The sequence below is a fragment of the Ammospiza caudacuta genome, chromosome 3, assembly GCF_027887145.1.
Source record: "Ammospiza caudacuta isolate bAmmCau1 chromosome 3, bAmmCau1.pri, whole genome shotgun sequence".
Taxonomy (NCBI): Eukaryota; Metazoa; Chordata; class Aves; order Passeriformes; family Passerellidae; genus Ammospiza; species Ammospiza caudacuta.
The window spans coordinates 41,275,492-41,301,309 of record NC_080595.1 but is presented as its reverse complement, the minus strand read 5'-3'; the positions used below and the strand labels follow the sequence as shown (position 1 = coordinate 41,301,309).

Sequence of the window (25,818 nt, the reverse complement as noted above, 5' to 3'; positions counted from 1 at the left end):
GACTTTCCATTTAATACAAAGAGACTGCATTTCAAACACATACTTTATAATTCAGAAATAGTTCCTTGGTTTTATCAACTTTCTTAGTCAAAGGTTTAATTGCATTCTGACCTTTTTTAATTTAGTATCGTATATTTAAAAATGGACGTCCTTTTCAGACCTGAACTATGAGCTTTTATTATTCATAGCTTGGTATGAGATAGTGCAAAAGAATGTATTAATACATTTTTGAAATAAAATTGCAATATACATAAGTCAGAAAAGAACTATGGGATCCCACAAAAGTAGTCAAAAGACTTATAAATATTTTAGTATATTCTTTCGATATAAAGATCACTTTCTAATATTATCTAATTGTAAATTAACAACAATTTACATTCTCAAGTTTTATATTTAATATGCATTAGAAATACTTTTTCAAACCATGCCATTATTATTCATTCTCTCTTAGTGGAAAAAAATAAAATGCTTCCTATTTGGAAAAATCCTTGAACATTTGTTCAATAACTCAAAGGAGTTGTTTATTTCCAGATCTTAAAAACGACTTTGCAAAAGAAATATAAACATTAAATATTTGCAGAAATTTTAAGGCATTGGTATACACAGTTCTCTTTTTGATTACCAAGGAAGGATAAAAACAAATGCTTCAAAATAGATATTAAAACATTACATTGAGCATACACTACTTACCAACGAATTTACTGACTGCTAGTACATCCCCTGAAAGGGGATGCAAAATCTGGAATTATTTTGAAATTATTTTATTAATTTAATTGCAATCAAAGCCAGACATTTGTGTAGCGAGTTATGTCTTGTTTGCACAGACATAACTAACAAATTATAATCATTATCTATAATCACTTTATCACAATGACAAAATGACAACTTCTCTCCAGATTTGAAAACAAACATTAGGAACCCCAAAACAACCAATGTCATATTCTTTCAGAAATAAATGTGATTATATCCTGTAGAACCACATAATCTTGCATTATCAGAGGGTTTTTTTTTTTTTTCCCCTCTGGAAAAAAAATTGGCATTCTTTAAAACCAGCTTCAATTTCCTGTTCTCGTCTATAATAAAACCAGCTTCAATGTCCTGTTCTTGTAAGTGTATATTATCTTTTTACATTTTTCTTCCATTAGGTTGAAACAGGTTTATTTAAACTTACAACAATAGTAAAACTTACCAGCCAGAATGACAGCATTACAGAAATATTCAAAGAGATGCCTGTCTACAAGTAGAGACTTAGTCTCAAAATTCACCAAGAGCACACATATTTCTAAAATTATCTAGTGAGGTCTGATTTGCTTTGTTCCCTTTTTTTAAGAAAAGACACCAAGGTAAACACCATGATTTATCTGCACAGTTTAATTTTGTTTATGCTTAGGATTAATTTGGTGCAAGAATGCCTCTTTCTAAATTTAGCATATTTTGGAAATGATTAAGCTATACAACAACAGAGAAGCACTATTATTTCAGAATTAAATATTCAACACATACAGTTACTCAGAAACAGTTCTATACATTTCCTGAAGTTAAATTTATATTTCATCTAGGTCTACAACCACAGTTACACATAGCCAGCCCTTACCGGTAATTAATCATGGGCTTAAAATTATAGATATGCAGAACTGTCACAATATCAACAGTCATTTGTGTAAATTTTTTGGTACATATTAACCAAATACAATTAATGTATATTAAAGCATTTCAGATTCTCCTGTTCTGTCTAAAAATGACTGTATTCTGTCCAAAGAATTACAGCATAATGAAGTGTTTGAAGTGCTAAAAAAATAAAAGTCTGACATTACAGTTTTGATTCAGTAATTATAAAAACATGCAAAGAAGCACATAAAATACAACTGTGTATTTTGCAGGAAAGAACAAAATCCTGTAGTATTTTCCTTTCCTAGTAAAAAAATCAGGTTGAGACCCTCCTGCATTTTCTCTCATGCACCATTTGATAGACAAACTAACAAGAGTGAAACCAACTACGATATACATTATAACTAAACAGAGCAAAAAACCCCTCTCAACATAAAACATTGATATTGGACAATTACAGCAGGATTAAAATATCATTGTTACCATTCATTTTTTCTTTTTATCCTTCCACTTGATCATGATTCGTGCAAATAAGTATACTTCAGCCAAGCTTTTATAGAACATTTGCCTTAACACATTTTGTAAGTAAAATATCTTTTCAATTGTTATGAATTTAGCAGTATTGAGTAAGATATATCACTAAAACTTCTTAAATTAGAGCTTCAACTAATGAACTGATGAAAATTAGCCATTAGATGTCTTTTGAGTAGTGCAACTCTGTCCTTATTATAACAAGTGAAAAATATAGAGCTTACTTTATCTGTACCTTTAAGTATCAGCTAATGATGAACAACATTCTCATCCTTTTGCAGCTCTGGGCAGCTTCTAAGACTTCAGAAGGTATCTAATACAATGTTTCAACTGGAAAATGCCAGTTTGCCTGTTTCATGTACTTAAACTGCACAGTAATCAATGACAGTTGCATGTCAAACTAAACAATAGTCTCAGATAACTCTATACCTCGGTGTTGTTGAGAGCCTGCCTGCCACAGAACTCACTCAGGATTGATTTGTGACTAAATTGAGTGGCACGGAATAAGGGAAATAAGGTTGAATCTGAACCTGCACTAATACAGGAATGGAATAGTCCAGTACTATGCTCCTTACTTGCATTCATGCTGAAGTTCTAATATTTTTTCTCAAAAGAAAGGATTAGCAGAATAGCAAAAAAAAGTCTTGCATGACATTTCAGTCCTACATTGCACAAGCTAAAAGCCAGTGTTTTACTGAAGTAGGTGGGCGTTAGGTCTAGAAGACTGCAAATTGTGTTAAGAAAAAATACATGCTGAATCTTTGACTAGAGACTCTGCTGTTGTGACTGTTCAAGGCAGTATGATATCAAACAATTTAAACTGCCAGATATAGAAATGAAACACTTTAGCATGCATCTGTGGTTGGAAGGCTTGCAGGTAAGTTAGCAAGCTGAAGTGACCCATAAGGATCATCAAATACAACTCCTTTCTCCTCACAGGACTACGTAAATCTAAATCATATGACTAAGAACTTTGTCCAGAAACTAACAAGCACTTCCCTGGGGAATCTGTTCCAGTGATCAACCACCCTCTCAATGAAAAACCTTTTCCTAATGTCCCATCTGAACTTCTTATGCAGCTCCATTTGATTTCCTGACGTCCTAAGTCAACTAAGCAGTCACTAGCATCATCTAGTGGAATGCCAGTCCAGCAGTATTTCTGTACCTCTCAGTTTGATTCTGAGAAATTAGAAATTAAAAAGCCTCAAGATAAAAATTAAATTCTGCAGATTTTTTTGCAGTTATTTGAAAATCACCTCTGGGTCTTACCTGGTGATGAAAAATCAGAGTGCAGGCTTAAGTTGTAAGCCTGTGAGTTCTAGTCTAACAAGGGAATTTCTAGTGTTGCCTGAAGACCAATTGCACTGGAATCTCACCTCAATTGTGGGTAAAGTATTTTGGGACTGAGATTCCCTTTGCTGCAAAAACTATTAATTATTCTTTGTGCTGATTCAAAACCTCTGTAGGCAACAAAAAAGTAGCACAAACCTTTCTTCTGTATTTCAATAAGCAAAAGAGCTACCTTAAAAATTTAATTACTATCAAATATCGTACTTCTTACCACACTACAGAGCCAATCCTGTTTGCTTCATTACAAGCAGAATCAATTATAAGATTGCAAAATTCTTCCTTTTAGTGATGACTTAACATAGCTTTACATTTAATTAGGTATCATGTTTTTGACATGAAAAATTATAAACATTTTACAAATCTGACACATTTTGTTCATGCATAGCATGTTCATTTTCTGTAACTAACATGGCTTCCAGCAAAATCTTTTTCTAGTCCAATAAATGAGACAAAAAATAAAGTAATTCACGATAACCAACATAATTAAATAGTAGAAAGAGGTTAAAGATCAGCATTCATTTTTAAAATTAAATTTAAAAGTCTGCATTAGTTACTTAGAAGATTGGCAAGTTTTACAAATAACGTCACCAAGTATTTTAGAGAGAAACACAGCTGCATTAGAATAGAGTCATTAGGCAATACATTTATTTTGAAGCCAATTAACCTTTTGTCAGAGAAATGTCGGAGCTGTAATGGTTTCAGCAGTGGAGGTCAGCCTGTAACAGAGGCACGTATGACAGCGATTTCGCTGTCTGACATATGCTGGAGACTCAGAGTACGGCTGTGGAATGAGAATCTGCCTTCGTTTGTATTCTGCTCTGCATTTTCAGGGAGCAGACAATCTTGACCTATCCATTTAGGTAATTAAAGCTTCTATTTGGAAGTGTCCTGCAGGAAGGTGAAATCTGGGGAGATAAATGGCTGCTGCTCACTGTATCCAGCCACTTCCATCATTTGTTGGACTGCTTGAAACAGGCTGCATTGCCAAGTCCTCATAAAAATAGAGATGAATTGGGCAGGAGACAATTCTCTAAGGCAAAGCAACTCTGTCATCTTCCTTTTTGCAACGTATAATTTAATTGTTAGCCAAGGCAGACAGCTGACTCAGGGGCCTTTCTCTAATGACTTTCCCACCATCTTCCACTTGCTAAGAAATTATTTCAGTGTATTTACTTGCAAGCTAACTTTGTTGGACAATGAGAGATGTCACTTCAATAAGCTCAGCTGGTTGTCATAGCTGTGCCAGAACTTACCTTCCAGGCGATTTTGTTTCCTCCACACTCATGCTGAACAGCAATTGGAAAGTCTCCTCTCTCATAAAACTTGCGAAAAGCTGTGTGTTTTGCTGGTCTTTCTTTTACTGATCCTGCAGGTGGGGGCCCTCTTACCTTAAAAAGAAAACAAAACAAAAAAAACCCTCCACGGTTTAGTGGTAACATATTTCTAGGAGAAGTCTAAAGCCTAGCTTAAAATATATATAAAAGAAGAATAATAGTGATCTCCCAAATTATAGTTTGCTTTCTTCTTTACATGCTAAACTTCACTTCTTTGAAATACACTTTGGTAATGATCGACAGGTTTTGTTAACTCCTTTTTTTTTTTTTTTTTGCCACTTTCAGATTATCCCATAAAACCTGGCTATATTTTAAAGTAGATCTTTCTCTTATCACATTTTTCAGCAAAACCAAAACATCAAGAAGGTAGTGACATTAATAGTAGAAGTTGTAGGGAAATTAGGTATTTCTCCTTTTTCTGTTTCTTTCTAGAAGTAATTTGACTTGATTTCCAACTAATATTACTGTTTACACCTTCCACTGTCTTTTGCTAGTCATTAGGTAATGAGATTAGGAAATCTCTTTTAGCATATCCCTTCCCTAAATGCTATGGATTTGGTTTTCAGATGACTTCCAGTCCTTCAGTATTGATGGCTGAAGCACTGGAAAGAATGAAGGTCTTTTGCTCAGACCTCTCTTGTCTGCCTGTGAGGAAATTTGTTTTAGCTCCACTTAGTTCCTTATCTGAGCTATTGCTGGTTTAGCATAAGGCATAGTCTGAACAACAGTCCAATTCCAAAATGCTCATGCTGGAACCTTTTTCTCAAACACAGTAGTAACAGCAACTAACAATTGGCACTGTGATAATAGAATTTCAAGTACTTAAAAGAAATCTATTGTTTAAGCTAATTAACAAAGCTAATCTTAAATGCTAAGAGAGTCTAAGAGAGCTAAACTAATCTCAAATGCCCTTGACAACTGATTCTTCACTGCTGTACATCTGGGATAAGAACTTCCTACAATTCTCTGCATGTTTCTTTTGTTAAAAATGCTAGAATGTGTCATTTTCAAAAAAAAAAAAAAAAAAAGGGGAAGAGCTTCAATGATCATAAACCCAGTATTTGGTATTCTATTTTTCTTCAGTGACCCTTACATTAGTTTCTAGCAGACATCCAGCTTTCCAGGGAACAGAATGTAAATTTGTAACATCCTCTTTTTCATTTGGGCTATTCTGTAATTTAACTCTGCTAACTACAGATCTAAATTTGACTTGGCACTTTTTTTCCCCAAAGTGTTTTCACATAATTTTGCACTGCCCTAGGTAGAGGAGTCCACTATTGATATGCCTGCACTGTACTTTTCTAAAAATTGCTTCAACTAGGGCTACTAAACTGTGACCTATTGTTGCATATTGCTGCCCCAATAGACCATGACCAGTGAAAACAAATTTGATATGCACAGCTGTAACATTGTTTAATAACCACATCTGCAGCAGTTGAGAGTAATACTCAAAGAAAAACATTTCTAACCAATGTAAAGAAACCTTCACTTGCTGTTCTGCAGAGGAACAGTTTGTTCTATGCCACCAATCTAAGTATTTTCACTTGGTTTTTTGTGGGGTTTTTTTTGCTTGTGTGTTTTGGTTTTTTTGTTGTTGTTGTTGTTTTTTTGGTTTTTTTGTTGTTGTTTGGATTTTTTTTTTCCCCTTTTCTCATTTGAGGCAAGTCTCAAAGTCTTTGAGGCCACTGGAAAAGCACTTCTGGTTTTTTGTATATTATTCACAAACAGGTCTTTCATACATCCTTTAAAACATTATTTTCTGTACAGTATCAGAGGTCACTGTTAGATTTTATCTTAAATTATTGATAAAGAATATGTTGTCTTGATTGCATGAGATACAATCTGAATTCTTTCTAGTAGACTACCATAATTAGAGGTACCTAATGCAATCTTAAATTACATCTTTTCTGATACCAGACATTCTCTTCTTCCCAACTCATGTCAGTAAATTTGATATGAGCCTTTTCCTACTGCACTTTACAAATTTTCTAGAAAATATGTTTACGTTTATTAAACTTCTACCTATTCTTTATCCAGGAACAAAGATACTAGGACTAAAGGTATGTTGGTATCAAACCCCTTTGTTGTGTATTGTCCTTACATGAAGGTTTAGAAGCTCCCTCTTAACCTGCTCTGATCTGCCATCTCAAAAAAAGGCAGTGGTAGAATTAGAAACGGTCCAGAAGAGGATGATGACTGAAGGTAAGTAACAGAATAAAGTGAGAAAATTACTACTATGGAAGAATAAAATAAAGAACTATATAATCATGACATTATGGAGAAGGTGATAAGGACAGATTTTCCACTATCTCCTCCAGTAAAAGGATGGGACATAAAAATAACATCTAGTCAGTAAGAAGTTTGGAACAAACAGAAGTATTTATGTATTCATGCAGAAAATAGTGGATTTATGGAACTCCTGGCCAAAAGTCAGCATTGAAAATACTAAAAGTTTCTGTACATTCAAGCTGTGATTGGAAAAGTTGATGAAAAAGGAATCCTTTCAAGTTGACTAAATCCTTATCATCAGGAATCATAAATACAGTGAGTATTATTTTTCATGTGATAGTGTCTGTTTGGTAGATCTCTCAGCCTTACATTTAGTCTCATGGTGACATCACATTGGCATCTTATAGTTATCCATTGATTAACTGCCACAGCAAGTATTTTTTTCAGATGAGCTCCATGTTATTAATATAGTCTCTTGCCAATAGTTTTAAGTACATTATGCTGTATTTTTTACTATAATATTTAATTACATTTCTATTACATCAGTTCTCAAAGGCTTCCACTTGTATCTGTCACATCATGATTTTCATCTCTTTTAATAACAACTCCAAACATTATGTCAACTGTAAATTTCATTATGCAATCCTGATTTTTTCAATGAAAAAAATTAAAAAATTAATCATTCCTAAAACCAAATATTAAGAAGTTCCATTAATAAATTTCATCTATTATCATATCTCTCATTTCAATATTACATGCCATTATTGTCTGCACTTGAATATGGACTTTTTTACCCTCCAAACTCCTCTTGCACTGTATAACTACCAAAGTACAACTGGAGATGTAGCAGTGTACCAAATACTTGAAAATAGTGTCAACAGAGAGAGCTGTTGTTTTTCCCCTTTGTCTTAAAGATGCTTTTCTTGTCAGATTGGTCTGCAATAGATACAGAAACCTCTAAATACCTGGAAGAGCAACTGACTTCAAAGCAATGAAATGATCAAGACAGAATGAGCCTAACATCTATCTAGAACAAAGAACTATCAGCAATCAGGAAGACAGTGGAACTCTCCCTGCATTGAAGATACAGTCATGTTGCATGACTGAAGAGTACTATTGTGCTCTCCTTTATTTAATGAAGACAACTTGTTTCATTTGTATCTGACAAAACCTAGCTTATGAGACCTTTGCTAGAGTGGCTGCACTGAGCCACTACTGCTCACCTTTTGCAAAGAGTTTCTTTTCCTTCCAGCCTTCATTACTAGGGAGACCACCATGGAGCACTATTCTCTAATGCAAACACTGCTTTGGGTCATTCTAGCTGCTCACACTATGCCTGAGGAAAAGTTTATATACATGATTTCCTCTTCCACTTTTTTGCAATTCCTGATCTAAGCCTGGATCACATGATCCCTACTGGCCTCTCTCAGCTGAGGCTTCTCAATGATTTTATGTAGCTAAGTGAAATACACAAAAACTAATCAGACAACGCTTTTCTTTGGTATAATGAGTTCTGCCTTCTTACATTTTATATTGTCATAATTACTGATAAAAAGGTCATTCTGAAAGTATTCCATTTATTAGAAAAATAGTAACAAATACTATCTTCTTCAAGTTAATAAAAATGTTTCATTGCAATATAGTGAGAAAGATTAAGATTAGAGTTCCAGTTAATTAAAGGCTAATATTCATGATGGCAAAGTATATGAAGCAATAAACAGATCCTGAGGTTCGTTAAATGCCAAAGAGAAGTTGAAGGGTTTGATAATTGCAAAACTAATTTATTGTAATTCTATGCCATTGAACTATGTGACAAGATAAAAGATGCAAGTCATTAAGCAAAAAAGAGAGAAAGACTATATTTCCTTCATTGATTCATGGACATTGAAAGCCATTCTACCAGGTTGCAGTCTTAAACTTTTCAGCTATGGCACAGTAGTACGATGACTAAGAAAATTATTTTAAACCAGGTTTAAATAATGATTAATATTTGAAGATTGAATTTTGTTCATTTTCTGAGTGTCAAACTGCATGCACACTCAAGGACCTAAACACGTCTGTTTAGGACAACTGGCCATTTTTGTGAAAACTAAGACTAGTTTCACGAGCAGTTTAAGCGAAACAAAAACTAGACTGAGATCCTACTGTTCTTACATAACAATTCATGTCTTGTATATAAAAAAAAGGACAAGTGATGCAATCAAGTTTAGTAAGATTTTTCTTATTAACCCAGACTAATGCATTTAGAAGAAAGAAATTATTACCACTTCTTGTCTGCCAAGATTCTTACAGGAAAATTGGAATTTAACCCTAGCCTTCTATATTTTCTCCTCACGAAAATATTTCATTAAATTTCTTTTTGAAGATACAGGAATCAAAAATTATATGACCACTCAACTGTCTTACCTAAAAAGATTTCCTTGAAAATATATGCCATTTTATCACCTTGAAGAATGAAATTTTCAAAATAAAACCATAAATTCCCATTCTTTGTATTCAAACGACAAAAAATTATGTGTACAAAATTGCACTGTAATCACAGAATAGAATTTGCTAATGTCTTCTGTCTCAGGGAGATGTAAAGGTGACGGCATTAAGGAAATGTTTGTGTAACCACTGACAAACTCTTTGTCTCATCCTCCCCTTGTACTGGTGTTAAACTTTGCTAATGCAGCATAGTTCAACTGTCAATCCACTTACTTTGCCATGGAAAAGATCAGCATTCATTTCCTTGTGTAGTGGTGACAGAAGCTGTGGCCAAATCCTAACGTCAATGTCAAGCAAAATGCAATATCTATGAAAAAAGTCCAACTATGCAATGAAGAATACTCAAGCTATCAGGAGTATTCAAAAATAAAGACCAAATAACATACCTAGCACTATTCAGGGCCATGTTGACACCCAAAACTTTACTAGAACTGTCAACCGCAGGGTCTTCATTGTCATAGTGTGATAAAGCTCTTATCTTCGCTGGACAGGCGCTGACACAACACTGCCTACGTACAACTTATGCCCAATGAACAGGCTGAGGTGCAAAAGCTATGAACCACAGTTTGTGCTTTTGGTGTCAGCCCACACAAAAGCACCGTACATGTTTCTACATTTGTAACACAGACAATCCCATCATCAAAGCAATCTCATCAATAACCCATCAAGATTTTGGCAGTTACCTAGCAACACAACAGAACAATAGGATGATAATAGTTTTTGGTGACATCCACAGAGTTTTGAATAAACAGAATAGCAGTACTAAAGATTTGGAAACACTAATCTTAGCAAGCGTTAACAATCAGAACCTCATCTAGGCAACCCCAAGAGTGTCTGCTCTGACTGGTAATAAGCAGCAAAGCCTGTCCTGCTCTTCTTAATTTACTGATCCTAATTTGATTAAACTGACTTAGGTGGTTAATACATTCTGCAATCATGTTTTGATTTTGTTATGCAGTCATACCAAAAATTGAATGAGAAACTTCAAATGACAGAAGAGGCGCAGTAAGATGTCCCAGTAGGTACTGCTGAGTTCCACATTAATTCTTTTTATTTAATATCAATATCACAAGCATTCAATATCAAAAGAACATGATCATTCAACATGTATCAGATAAAAGCTTTTTCTATCCAAAAAGAAACAGTGAGATAGTTCTTCAAATGTGCCACTCTTGATATGCTTTAAATGGTGCCACATCTAATGCTTAGAAGCTGCTTCTGGGGCTATTCCACAAATCTGGACAACAGATCAAAGCCCATCTCATAACTTCAAAAGTCAAATTGAAAAAAATCAATTCTACGACCCCCAAATGAAAGTACTGATAGGTCAGCAAACATTACAAAAGCTTCCAAAGCACTACCACTTGAAAGAAAAATTAGGCACGTGATTTTGTACAAAGATACTATATCTTGTTATTGCCTTGAGACACTACAGACTGTAAGACATAAGCTGCATGCAGAATTACTCTATTTTACCACCTCAAGAAATGTTATTTTTGATTGGGGAAGAGATAAGCTGTTTCAATAAGACAGATGTGCTTATGTTATAAACTGCTCTACAGCACTTTGTACTTGGAAGTTCCTTCATCTCTTATTCTCTACTGGAATATAATGTAATTATTTAATATAATTTAAATTTCTCTCCTGATGTTTGCCAAGCAATTTCCTCTGATGCAAAGGGAGAAGAGTGACAACTGCTAATATATTTCTCTCCTAATATATTTATTTCCTTCCAGTCCAGATGAATATAATTCTGCTCTGTTAGTTTCACAAAGTTTTCCAGAGCATCAATTGCACTAAATCTGGCAGCCTTCTAAATTTTTCCTGATAGCAATTTTAATGTAGGGCAGGTTCTTTTACTTTCAGTGCTACTGTTGCTCATAAGGTATTTATTCACCTGCAAAGATATCTATCCTTTTTGCAGGGACAACTGATCAATTGATTTCTTTGATGTTAAGTTCAAATCATTCCCTCACAGAAAGAATGCTAGTAGGAAACAAATAGTTTTTAATTCATACTGTATGCAGTTGAAAACATTTTAACAATCTCCGCTTATCTGCTTGGCATATAGGTAAAAAAAAAATCTCCCAAGAAGAGTTAAATTTTCCTTGGTGAAAGAGTCAATTTTGTCTCATAAGTCAAATTTGTAGGATGCAAGTGAAAAGGAGCTCTCACAGAATATTTCTTCACAGATACTGATAGTAGCTGGGTTGTGACTTTGAAGGGAAAAATGTATCTTTCAAAAGTCACAATGCTCTTACTTTCATAATTTTGGTTTTTTAAATGCTTTTCATATTGGCAAAAGCAGGATTAATCACTTTTTATAGTAACTGCTATTCCCCAAATATTTTGTGTCAATCTCCCTAACTACCTAGACTATTTGCAACCCCTTTACCTGATATATAATTATTCATGCCTAAAAGTAATGATAAAGTTTTATTCTATTGATGTTAATAATTCCAGAAGAGCTGGAAGTTATACTGTTATTGAAGTATACTAAATCTGCATGGAAATATATTAATCTGGACCAGAATATATGAAACATTAAAAAAACCCAAACATTTTACTCTGTAGGATCCTATTACCATTTCTATTTATTGACTATAGCTGTTCCTCATACTGAAGCTCTTATGCAGCATCTTTAATCCATACAGCATTGTTATTGTAGGCTGAATCAATCTGCTGCATATCCAGGGCAGTGAGGATTCTGTGGTCTCTTTGAGGTCTGGAAGATACAGGGGACCATTTTGTTAAGTTAAAAAACCCCTTACATAAAGTTATCATCTTCATACTTTTTAGCTTGGCAGTCATACGCTGACATTTGTTAATCATCAGTGACAAGTTTTAAATAAACTGTCCAGTGTCATGTCCTAAGCTTTTATTTCAGAATTGTTCAATTTATGTATGCTATGACTTCAGAAATGGCTTAAACTCAATTTAATTGCTTTTTTCCTTAAGACCTTTTCTGAAGCCCTGCCCCCTCTTTTTCTTTCCTGAAACTGCTTCAGAAGTATCACAAAGTAATGTACTGTGAATTTTACCATGATTCTTTAATAGACTGTTTGGGAAGAAGTTGATAATAACTCTTTGGAAATCATAATGTCTCAGGTGTATAGTGAAGTACAGCTAGATTAACTCTTGTTAAATGTCAAAGCCTGCCCCATTTTTAAAAATCTTACTATTGTTTTTTGTGCTCCATTTTTTCTGTCATGCTGCCAAAAAATGCCTTAAAATATTACAAATCTCACTCTTTTCAGTAAGCTGATTAGACTGGAGAGTACTGACAGGGGTTTTGGGGCTTTTTTCTTTTTTTTCCATTTTGCAAAGGATTCTGAGACACAGATTCCTTTTAGCATTGTGATCATTCAGAGCCATGGGCTGTCCAACTGCTTCAGCCATAATTTCCTCAGTTTCTTTCCACATAAGATAATTAGATCTTAAAATGTCACTTCAGCAGCTTTCCTGCTAGCCTTCTTGTCCTATATATTTATGTGATTAGAGATTCAGCTAGGCATCATTTTCTTTCATTATTGCATACATCTTTTACTCCAATTAGTCTTGAAATAATACAGAAGATAGACCTAAGTTTTTCTATGGTTCACAGGAATAGTCTCAGGAATATTTTTTTGCACAGGAAGGCATATTTTATATAGCTAGTCAAAATATGTTTTTAAAAAGTTTGAGAGCTCATTCCATTCTTTACACTCAAAGTATCCCCACAGCAGATGCAAAGCTTTTTTCTTCCTCTGCCAGAAAATATGACCATCTACCTATTTTCTTTTCCTCATCATGATTATTTCCTTTCCTCGGCTTATGCTCCTCATAATCTCCAAAGCTGACTGCTAGGGTGCTAGCAGGAGCAGAATCCCATCCTTGCCCAGTTTTGAGCTTAGCAGGAAGCATGAAGATTTTCTTGGGTGAAACTCAAAGTTCAGAAACAGGGCACCGTCAGCATATATTATTAGCAAAGTAGACTTCACCTTAACTACCTAGACAGTGATCATATAAAACTGAATGAAAATTTCAATTTCTTGGTGATTTGAAGATTCTAAAAAATTAACAAGGATCATTTTTACTTAGAAGAAACTGAAAAGTATCCATAATGTGCAGAATAAAATTTATTCTTTTAGATGTTATGCCATTTTTCAGTCAAATTATGTCTAATTCATCCAATTTTCTTGTGTTGTAACCTACACATTTATACTCAATTCAGTTTAAACTGACACCACTAATTTGCAGTGTAAAGACTCCTTACAGAAGTGGTGTGGTAGAAAAAAAGAGAAGGCCTTATCCATGGGACTTAAATATATTGGGATGCTATTTCCTAGCACATTCTGATGCAGTTTTACTCAGTATATATGGTATTCTGAGCAGGGATTGGAATGAAGCTTGGAATGAAGCTATCTAGTTTCAATGGGAGTGCACTAGTCAATTTATTTAAATCTTATTTCTCATATGTGGTTCTAGAACCCTTAAAAACATTGTTTTAGTTGAAACCATATACCAAATGCACATATTCCAGTGCTATAACTGAAAAAATCTAATATTTTCATAGTAAAGATGAGTGTCTTGACCTCCACAGTATGAAAGAGGACACCAGTTATTGAGAAATGTATTTCTGAAATTTATCAAAGAAATAAAAAAAAATTTAAAAGCCAAAATAAATTAAGGTGGAACTATGATGAAACTGCGCTACATAGCATCTAGGAAAGGGCATCAATAATAAAACTACTAATAAAACTCCCAAATGAAAATTTGTATCAATATTGTACAGGTACATCAAAGTGAAATATTACTGTCTTCATACATTAATCAAAAGTAATTGTTCTAAAAACCCCACAACTCACAACTATGCCCATTAAGAGCTGAAAAGCATACAATATAACCTAAAGTGATAAATTGGTTACTTACTAATGTTGATAATTAGCAATAGGAAACTTTCACTGGACATTTTTTATTTATTGACTACTAGCTCCTTAAGGAGGACTAGAGTGCATCAGAAAATCTAGTTCTGTGAGCAACAACTGCTACAAATACACAGAACAATGCAACCCAGAAAAAAAATCTTTTTTGATTTTCACTGAACTTCTTGGAAAATAGGCAGAGTCTCAAGGAATCATATTCTTTGTATGCTTAATATAATTTCCATTATAATTACACTATAATTACACAATCATTATCACCACTTTGTAAGGACAATATAAAAAGGACTATATATTGATAGATGTAAACACCCCCAACCAGACAAGAACAAGTATACAAAATATGCAAACCATATAATTTATAGTAGATTTGGACATAATGTGGCAATAAGAAACAGTCAGCTGTGTTAGCTAACATATAAATGTGATGCCAAACATACCCAAGAGGAACCCTCTGGTTATGGGGAAAAGGTCATCAACAAAATGTCACATTCCTCCTATCAAAAAAGCTGGGATGATGATCTGTTTCTTCCAAAGAGCAATAGCACCACTGATTTCAGAACCCAGACATGCCTTAGAAGGGTGAGCACAACATCAGCTTAAGGCATGGATACTACAAAGCTTGTGTGTATAAATTTCAGTAGTTTCACCATTGGGCATAAGCAAGAATAATTCCATAATTTGACTGTAATGTATAAATATCTTCTTATCTAGACCGATTTTTTTTATCAGACTGCTATGACTTTAATTAAATGAATCACAAATTCCTGGTTTCACACACAGTATCTTTCTATAGCTCAAAGAAATCCATGTGCTGGCGCATATGCCCCGGAGGCTTTGCTATAACATCTCAGTGCAGCAAGTGATGGAGAATGCAGGTGACCTAGGTTGTAATTCAGATTAAACAGCATTTATGCAATCCTTGTTTATAAAGCTTTTTTTCATTAAAGATTTTTAAGTACTTTATTATTCAAATTTACATTTCGCCAGAAAGTTCAGACTCTCTTTCCCTGAGACATATTTGGACTATCAATTGCTTCAATTATTTGTTTGGGGCTTCATTTCCTAACACAGGTACTTATGTCTACTCTAATTCTGTATATCCTTGTAGCCTCTCAGAACAGCATCTCTTAGATAATTAATTTTAAACTCTCAGTTTGAAATTCAAGACAGAAATCATTCTTTAAAGACCATGACAATTAAAGTAAAACCATTTCTATTGTTCGAATCATAAAGGAAAATATTTTTAAAGAAATCAACCAGTAGTTAGGAAAAACAAAATTCCAGAAGTTTCAATTTTCAGTATCACAGAATGTAATTCCATTGGAACATAGCAGACTCTTGAGGTAAGATAGAAAAGACAGAAGAAACACTGTTAACATAAAGTAGTTGTAAGATAGAGTTAAGGGAAAAGGAAGTAGCTTTTTAAGTGCCAGAACAGAAATATGAATAATTTTACTCCACATAAGTTGCAAGACAATCAATCAAAAAAACCGTAAGAGCTTCTCAGAAAGCAGCTCTTCCCATGAACATAGACAAACAAGAACTATGGCTCTGAGACATATAAGTTTTTAAAATTATTTTCCTTCAATCTCACCATACCATTTTTCCATATACAACTGAAAAATAAAGGAAAAAAACAGAAAAAAAAAAAAGAAAAAGTCTTCATGATTATGAAATAGGCTTTTCCAATATAGAGAAATGAAGGACTGTTTGAAGAAGCATTGAAAACAGTGTTCCAATAGATGTGACGTTCCCCCTCAGTTTAGAGTATTTATGACTTTTTCAACACAATCAGCAATTTTCCTGGTGATCAGTTGAACAAATCATCTTTTAATGTCCATCTTGCTGCTAGATATAAATATGGACACCAGGATAAAGACTGCAAGGCATCTGGGTATTCTGAACACTGCATAGCTTGCTGTCTCAAGGCTACATATGCCATTTTTTTCTGTCAGAGGAGCCAGTTTCCAGGAAGCTAAGATGGATACTGAAATATAACTGGAAATTTGAACATGATTCTCTACATGGCAAAATTTATTTAAATTTTCATAGTTTTCTCCATCTGTCTAGGTAGAAAAAAATTGCTCTTTCCATTAAAGAGTTAAAAGCACAGCTGAAACACCAGCAGAGTGACAACTGGAAACTAGTATTAAGACATTAGACTTCATCCATCTTCTCCTCTTCTGAACTCACTCAGCTTACAAGATGAGCACAAGAGTGAGTTCTTTGCAGAACTGAGGACCGAGACTGTTGTAATTGAACATTATGCATTAATAATCATTGTAAAGCCACTTAGGATTTGTAGTAAAAAAATTTGTTCCTAACATTAAATTTTTTTATTAGCTCTATTTTTCTTGACAAATGCAATCAACATATATAGAATCCAGCAGCAAGATAGGGTGAATAGCATTTTATTAGTCTAATTTATACAACCAACAAAATCAAACCAGAAGCTCTCCTTCAGGTCTGTAACAGAAACTGCAACTTCAAAGTTAAACAGAAATTGAGGAAAAAACTTGACAATTTTATTTGATACATATCAATTACACCATCTCAGAAAGAAAAGATGGCTGGGGAATTGTGAAGTAAAAATGTGAAAGACAGGTGAGCAATAACCATTATTTACTTACCAGCTTTATTAACCTTTTAAGAGGAAATTAATTTTGAGCAATACAGTATTTGACAGTTCAGCTATCACCTGAGACCAACTAATAACACTGATGGAAGTCAGAATAAAGTACTGCAGCTAATCCTAGAATACAAGCACAAAATCATTGAGGTAGGAGAAGATCCCAAAGATCATTGAGTCCTATCCTTAATGCTGCACTTCCAACACCACCACTAAACCATGTCCCTAACTGCCCACATGTTCCTGTCTTTTCACTATTACATTCCAGGTATGCTGATTCAACCACTTCCCTGGGCAGCCTGTTCCAGGACTTGACAACCTTTTTGGTGAAGAAAGGTTTCCTCATATCCAATACAAACCTCCCCTAGTGCAATTTGTTTCCCCTTGTTCTAAACCTTTTAACTTGGGAGAAGAGACTGACCTGACTACACCCTCATTTCAGGTAGAGAGTGATAAGGTCTCAGCTAAGCCTCCTTTTCTCATTTAACCAGCTGATAGTTTTTAATTTTACTGGCTACAAATATTTAGCTCAGTTTTTCTATCCTTTTTTTCATATTGAATTCTCTACAAATTTACATGGAAACTGTTTCTAATAAGAAAGAGTACTGACATTTACATTTCTGGGAACAATTTCTTTCTGTGAAAAAGAGCTGTAAGGTACCCATCCATCTAACAAGAACTCTCTTGGTGAATTTATGAATTACTGGAAACAATGAAAATCTCCAGCTGGTCATATATTACCATTTTGCATATTATGTGCCCCAGTACTTGCAAACTCACATTTTATTTTCCATTTCAAAATAACCGCAATTGTAACTTACTCTTCAAAGTCTTGAATGCAGTGATTCTGCTCTCAATTATACTTTCTTTTCCAAAAGAAAAAATGGTCTCCCAATAGATGGTTAACTAAGATGGATTGAAAAGACTACTTAGAAGGTTTACCTAATTGAACCTGTGCTTTATTATAAACCAAATGCCCACTTTAAAAATACACTACCAAACTGCTGCAAATATTTACACAACAAATCAGTACAATAACAAAAAGTGAAAGTGAGGGAATTCAGATAGTCTCATAAAAAGTTTTGAAACAACAGAAGGTAAACAGATTTAAACACATTGAGCAAATTTCCTGCTATGAATTATTTCCTTTATTCCTGAAAAAAACAAGTCTCTAAAATTTCAGGTTTATGTAATCAGTCACCTTTTACTTTATATTTATCAATCAAAATACTTTCAGCTAGCAATAAAAGAAGGAATAAAATAACTATAGGGTTATTGGTAAAATCACAGCTTCAAAAAATCTAAACAAAAGATGCTTAGGATTATACAGTGTTGCCATAAAAAGAAGCTGCAAAGATGCACAGGCGGAGCATGCAATCAGAAAAAACCTAATTTGCAAAATTAAGCCAGATTGTAACCAGCTTAGTAAAAACATTGATATCAGATGCTGGAGTTTGCAATAAAGGGTCTTTGAAAGGATTAAAGAGGCTATAACAGATTAGCAAACTAATCACAGCTGATATTGGCACAAATCAGATATCAGATGCCATATATTAAAATCTTTAGATATGTCTTCTTTAGAAACATGAAGCCCTAACAGCTCAAAAGAAAAAAAAAAAAACCCAAAAAAACCCCCAGAAAAATGCGTTAATAAAAACCTAATAAAAACCAGCATTTTGAAAACCTAGTAAGGTGCCATTAGAAAATGGCATTAGAAAATCCACTTCGAGGACAGTTCAAGGCTGAATAAACGGAGGGTTCCAAGCATCTAAAACGATAAAGTTTATTTTCTATCTGTATTCATAATTTTATTCTCTCCTATTAAAATAGCTAGTTTAGCATGTTTTTTGTCAGGCCTTTCTTACTGAGATGCAGAAAAAACCCATAAACCCTCTTCCTGCATCCCCCAGATGGGTTGCAGAACAAGTGTCATCCCACAGATCATTAGCAGGCAACCAGTTATCAAAATCAAGAGCACCTACATAAAAAACGGCAAACATTCAGTTGTCATTTTTCTTTAGACACTTGATGAACATGATCTACTACTGAAAGAATATGGAAGAAATTTCAAAGAAGTTTACGTGTATTTTAAAAAAATTAAATAAATGAAATAGGTAAAAAAGGTGCAATTAGCCTAACAAATTGTAAAAAGCCAATGCAAAAAAATATGGTTCTGTGGACAGCTTTTTAGTGAATTTGCCAGTTTCAACACATAAGAAGAAAAAGAGAGAATGCACTCATAAAACTATGGGTTCTGTGAAGATAAAAACCATGTTGAGTAACTGCACAGCAAATTCAGGAAAGCAAAATTAGAGCAATGACAGATGTAGATGACAGGTAAAACTTATTTTCCAAACTACTGAAAATATTGACATCTAAAATCTTAACAGTAACTACAGCCCGGTGACATAACTTTTGGTCAAATAAAGACCAAAAGTTATTTCAGTTTGCTTAAAAGTTATGCAAAGAGAAATTACCCCTCAATAACACTAATGATACTTTTGCATTCTTTTTTCTCATGTATTTTCTTTTTCATCTTCAGAAGGGTCATTATCTATCATGTCAGCCTATGAACTGGATTGAACATAATGAAACTGCAGAAAAACTGAATCAAGAGTAAAATATTCTCACATAGGGACAAAGACTAAACAAAAATAAAATATTAGCAATTATCACTATGGATGGATATTTCCATACCATTTCTGTAGCTTTCTCAGAATATTCTGCCCAGATATTCCACCAAGCTCTGCAGTCTTCTGTTTCAGTGAAATAATTATCTTCAAATATTTATATCATGTGCATAAGATGCATTTAAGATTTTAAAGGTACAGATACAAAAACCTTGAGCTTCTTATTTTGAAAGGGTCTTGTACAATGTCATCAGCTGATCCTATACTTGTACTATGGCTTCCAGTAATAATGTGCTATGAATTTACAACTACACCATTAAGATTAGTACAGTAATGCACATTTTTCAAAGATTCTAAAGCCATAGAGATAAGGCAGTATCAGAAAACAAGGAAGTTACCCTTTCTCTGGCTTGCTTTCTTTTCACTTAGAGGAAGAAACTGATCCAGAAGGCAAGTATTACTAAAATTTTATGGTGTTTAATACCTTAGCATTTCTGCATGCTAAGGAATAAACTCAAGAACATGACTGTACATAATTTTGATGCTGAGAAATAAATTATTGTGAAAATCAAATATGTTGTCACAAATATTTGCTCCAATGCAAATGAAGTATAAAGTTGTGACTAATTTTACAGAATGACAGATTATGCTGAGTTGGAAGGGACCCATAAGTATCAAGTCCAACTCTCAGCCAGAACAATTCCCAAGAATCACACCATGTGTCTGAGAGCATTGTCCAAATACTTCTTGAACTCTGTCAGGCTTGGTGCTGTGACCACTTCCTTGAAGAAAATTCCAGTGCTCAAATTTGAAGAAAATCTTCCCCTAACATTGCAAAAGTAATGATTGTTTTAAAATCAGAAATGTTGCAGTAATTATTATTGATGCCATATGACTGAAACTGCCTGAAATGTGGTGTTCTGATAAACACTCAAGACTGAAGAATTGTGGTATGATTGATCCATGCCTTGTCTTCTCCACCTACATCTTCATTGATTCATTAGTTCCATGGGGCTTGCTGTAGCCAAAGCAGGAAGGAAACATGGAATAATGAAATAGTATTGCAAAATAAACCTGTTTAGTAAAACAGCTTAAAGCCATTTTAATTAATGAAGAATAAATTACATTTTCACAGGAAAAATACAAGAATTGGAAATGTTGACAGTGATTTTTTGGAAACAGCTCAGAAAAAGAATGGTACTATTATGCTAGAAAGGAAGAATATCTAACCTGGGGTTATTCCCAAAAATCTTCCTGAATGGGAGATAACAGTAAAAACTAACACAATAACTAGATTAACATTCTTCTGAAAAAGCTATTTCTAAAGAAAATATGAGAGCCTTAAATAATCTCATAGCAATATAAGAGAAAATATTGAGAATGTTAACCTTCTGAGAAATAGATTATTTCCTAACAGAAAAAAGTGAAAACAAAATTTGATTATCCACAACACAGTAAATATGGGGAAGAGATACAAAATAAATTAAATGCTTAGCAGTGTAATAGTTTTCCTGCTTTTAGTTAATGACATTGAAAATACTACATGACGTCCAACACACTGGTCTATGTACCGTAGTGCATTAAGAATGGAAAAATAAAGTATTTAACTACATAATCAAAACAACAGAGAATAAACAGTCCAGAGATACTCTGTGCAGTATAAATTATATTGTAAACTATATCACAAAGGAGCTGTGATGAATGTAGAACTATGATGAATGTAGAACTTTGTGAGAAAGAAAATGCATGCACACACAGCCCGAACATTTTTGCCCCATACATCCAGGTAGAACACCAAGTAAAAACTGAATGTATCATAAAGAAGGAAAAAATAATCAAGAATCTCTAGAGGATAAAGAATTCATTCTAAATATAATGGGTTTAATAAAGAACTAATCCTAACAGGCCTTTTTTTTTTTTAATTCTTAGATGTGATTATAGAAAAGTCTACACTTTGGAGCCCTAGCTCCATTGCCTGAAGTAGGAAATCATGAGTCCCAGTGTATTTTTGAGGGGTTACTATCAAGTGCAAACTTCAATAGTGGCTTTGCTATCACAACATTCCTGAGCAACAAGTTGACCTAACATCTCATCACTGCTTAAAGTTTCCTTCTCCTCCACTCCCCAGTGCCTGACATACCTTCCCAACATCTGACTTTTACTGGGTGATGTGCCTATGAGTATTCCCTGAACTGATACATCTGAATAATTTCATAGAAAACTAACCTAGGGGAAAAATGTTAATAGTTTTTTTGCTGGCTTAGAAAGCCAAATCACCTTACTCCAGTGTCAGATGAACAGGAGAAATGGCACAAGTAGGGAGGCTGCAAAATGAACACCAGTGGAGAAAAAAAAATTATAAACAGTAAAGACTTCTAGGCAGCAGCAAAGTTCACCTGCTCATGGAACCATACCTGCAGAAAGGAGGATTTACTGCTGCTTTTGGAAGGTGGTGGAAATGTTTCCTGCAGGGCACACACACATTAATGACAGGGATGTCTCCCTCCACTCTGGAACAAGACAACTACAAAGGAACTCAATCTATGTAACACTTTGGAGAACTCGATAAATCACCTGAATGCCCCATTAAATCCTATGCAAAACTGCTAATTGCCTGAACTCTATCTACTCCAGTAAATATTAAAAGCTGGCTCAGTAGTTTTGAAAGAAATTTCATTGAAGCAAGGGGACTTAAATCCAATGGGCTCTGGACCAAGTCTGCAGGGTACATCATTAACACCCATCTAGAGTTGGAAATTTTCCAAAATATTTAATTGTTCACTAATTAGTCTAGAACAATTTTTTCTTTTAAGTTCTTTCACCTTAAGTCCATATGGAAAAACACCTAGGAGGGGGGCATTCACATAAAGATAATTATTCTTGAATACTTATACTTTCAAAAAGTCCAAATGCAAACAAAACCAGGTAAATATGCCCTTTAAATATGTTTTGCAGTAAAATGGATTTACATGTAATGCAAGAAGTTATCTTCATCACCTTTTCCCAACTGCTGATATCACATATAAACAAAATACTTGACATGCAGTCATGCAGTCTCTACAGGCCTTGTTTAGTCCATTCTATACAAGACCAGAGCTCATTGCTGCTCCTTGCTGTTACCACTTTCATGATAGATAATTTTTTTCCATCCCTGCTTTACAACACATAGACCCTACTCGGCATACTTGGCCTGCATTTCCTGCTTGCAGACTGCATAACCTTACATTGAGCTGTAAGAAAATACATTTTCTGGAACGTTTGCAATAGTTCAAACAAGCCAAGTAAAGAAGCCTTAGTAAATCACAAAACTAAATCACAAAACTTGATCTCCAGGAAACAGCCTTACTTACTGAAAATTACAAAATTTGCTTTATAGGAAGATTTTGTTTAGGAAATTTCAAAGTATTATTTTTTGGTATTTAAATTCTTTGAATCTAAAACCTGTAAGAATTTTTTACTCACTCAAAGTGTTTTTCCTCTCAAAAAAAAAAAAAATTAGAAAAAACCCAGATTTTTCAAAATTTCCATGAAATTAAAAATGTTCCAAATTAAACTTTTCTGAATAGAAATCTTTTACATTATTTCTGAAATTGCTCTACTATATTTAACTTTCACAAAAATTACATTACAAAAAACACACTAAACAAGCAAAAAACAACCAACAAAAAAACCTACCTCAAAAAATGTCTGTTTTCCTGAAATTCTTAGTAAAATTCAAATTAAAGGCCATCTGTGGCTGATAACCTTCTTTTACCATCACAATAATTCCTCTCAAAAATGACTAACTACATGGGGGCTGACTCCTATTAATTAAATTCAGGTACAAGTACAAGGCTCCTTTTACTTTCTTAGAGCAGCTCTTCTTAGACAGCAATTAACCTGAAGATATGTACATTGTACATAAGCCTACATAACAAATTTTATAGTGGCCCTATTAAAACTGCTGTTTAAAGATGCAGTTATATGTATCATGAGTTTAAGAAGAATCTTACCAGAGACTACATGCCTAAAATGTGATTTGGATTACATAGCTAAGAGGTGTTTTTCTCAGTTCTTTTAAACATACTTAATTTTGTTTATACATCAACTAGACCAGATAACATCTCGCTGTCATCAAGGAACAAGAAAATACTAAGTGAAAATACAAACCATAACAGCAAACACATATTACATGAACATACTGATGTTGAGCCAATAGGCTGAAATCACAATTATTTTGTGTCTTCATAAACTATTTCATATGAAGACCTTCTGAGACTTACCAATGAAATACCAATGAAATGTATTTCAACTTTAAAAACTGGATTGCTGTCTCATCTCTTCTATGGAGTCTCAAAACAGAAACAATGTAAGTTCACTGATCAGAGCACAGAGTAATGGTTTTTAAAATGTTTACCAGTAGAAGGCAAACTAAACCAAACTGCAGACAAGATTTTAGAGCCCTTCTGGAATTTACAAGCCTAATGGTTTAAAGAAATGCAAACACATTACAAACAGACTGGACAAAAGCTTGAAATAGCAAAAGCACATGAAAAATACGAAACTAACAGTATATTTATTCCTAAGGAACTCCTAAGTTTTAAAAAGGTATTCAGACAAACTTATGCCCAGTATTTCTGCAGAATTAAGAGTTACACCATAAGCAACTCTACCTAGCAATAAAAGAAAAAAATATGATCAAATAAAGGCAAAGTTAAAACAGCTATTTTAAAATTTCACAAGTAAGACAACATGGAAACTGTCCTAAAGAGCAAAAGCTGCTTTCATACTACAAATCCATAATATTACTTCTCCATTAGCCTTGGTGGCTATGACAGTAAAATAATCAGTATTTTGTTTAGGTTATCTAACATAACATTGAAGTCCATTACGGTAATCAAGTAAAAACATTATTATTTTTTCCTTTATTTTGACCATTCAATAATGCCTTAAACTTGCATTTTTCAAGAACTGCAACTTTCTCAAGTAGAAGACACTACAGTAGATCCTCTTTACACAGAAAATTTAGAATTTTTATTCCAAATTACAAATGGAGATGAAGGTTAAACCTAATGCTAGGGAAAATATGTCTTGTTGGGGTTTTTGTTGTGTGTTTTTTTTTTTGTTTGCTTGTTTGGGGTTTTTTTTTTTTTAATTAGGATCAAAAAGACAGTACTTTTTCCCAAAAACGGACACATCACTTTGTGTAAAACTGTCCACATTCCAAAAACCTCTTCAATCCCATAAAGAGTAACGTAATAGAGCATCTGACTAATCCAAACAACATAATATAAGTTGAATTACAATGATTAAAGTTCAACTGATGCTAACTCAACTTTCTGGAAGAAATAAAGACACAAATGAATATTAAAATTCACTGTAATTTTAATCAGTAATATTCAAAAAAGGTTGTGACTTTCTGATATGAAATAGCCCTTGACTTTCATAATTCTTAAGCACTGTCTTTTATCATTTTGCTGATGTATGTTATATTTTAAAATCAGAAGGATAATGGATGTGCTTCTTAAGTTGTAAATTGGGTTTTATATCAGAGACCTGTCATCACCACGACAGGTTGACCTGACAGTGGTCTTGCATTTGCAGCTCTCCTTCGTGCCTGCTTTTCAAGGTGATAGGTCAGTCTTTGAAATGTACAGATTTCTTGATCTCTCAGGAAACATCCTGGAGTCCTAGAAAGTACTATTTCTATGATCTTTGAAACAGATTGAAAGCAGAGGTAACCTCTGCTGTTGCATATATTGTTATTAATCAAGGGCATTTAAGTTTTGGGAAAATAATATAAATTAAAACACAATTCATTTTTCTACAGCCTCTAGGGCACACAGCAAAATTCAGGACCAATGGTTGATTTCTTAGTGTTACTGATAACTGCAAAACAAGAACAAATTCCTCATTAATTTCTTGGCTATGCTGATTACTCCAAGGGTAATAATGTTTTTTAAATAAAATGATAATGTTTCATAAATCTACTCATGCTGGATAAAGACTGTTTTGTAGGTATTATTAAACTTGATTGATCATAATCTCTTGAAGGCTACTGGTATCAGTTTGTTGATGCTGCTGCTATACAATACAATTTGGATGAAAGGCAAAAA

General features: G+C 33.8%; 1 protein-coding gene across 1 annotated transcript in view; it reads right to left on the bottom strand.

Annotated features, from left to right (window-relative positions):
• Positions 1-25,818, bottom strand: part of PACRG (parkin coregulated) — a 210,865-nt gene that overhangs the window by 159,398 nt on the left and 25,649 nt on the right. Inside the window, exon 2 of the mRNA XM_058802211.1 lies at positions 4,743-4,877. Coding sequence (XP_058658194.1) covers positions 4,743-4,877 — 135 coding nt within the window. The remainder of the gene's footprint in view (positions 1-4,742; positions 4,878-25,818) is intronic.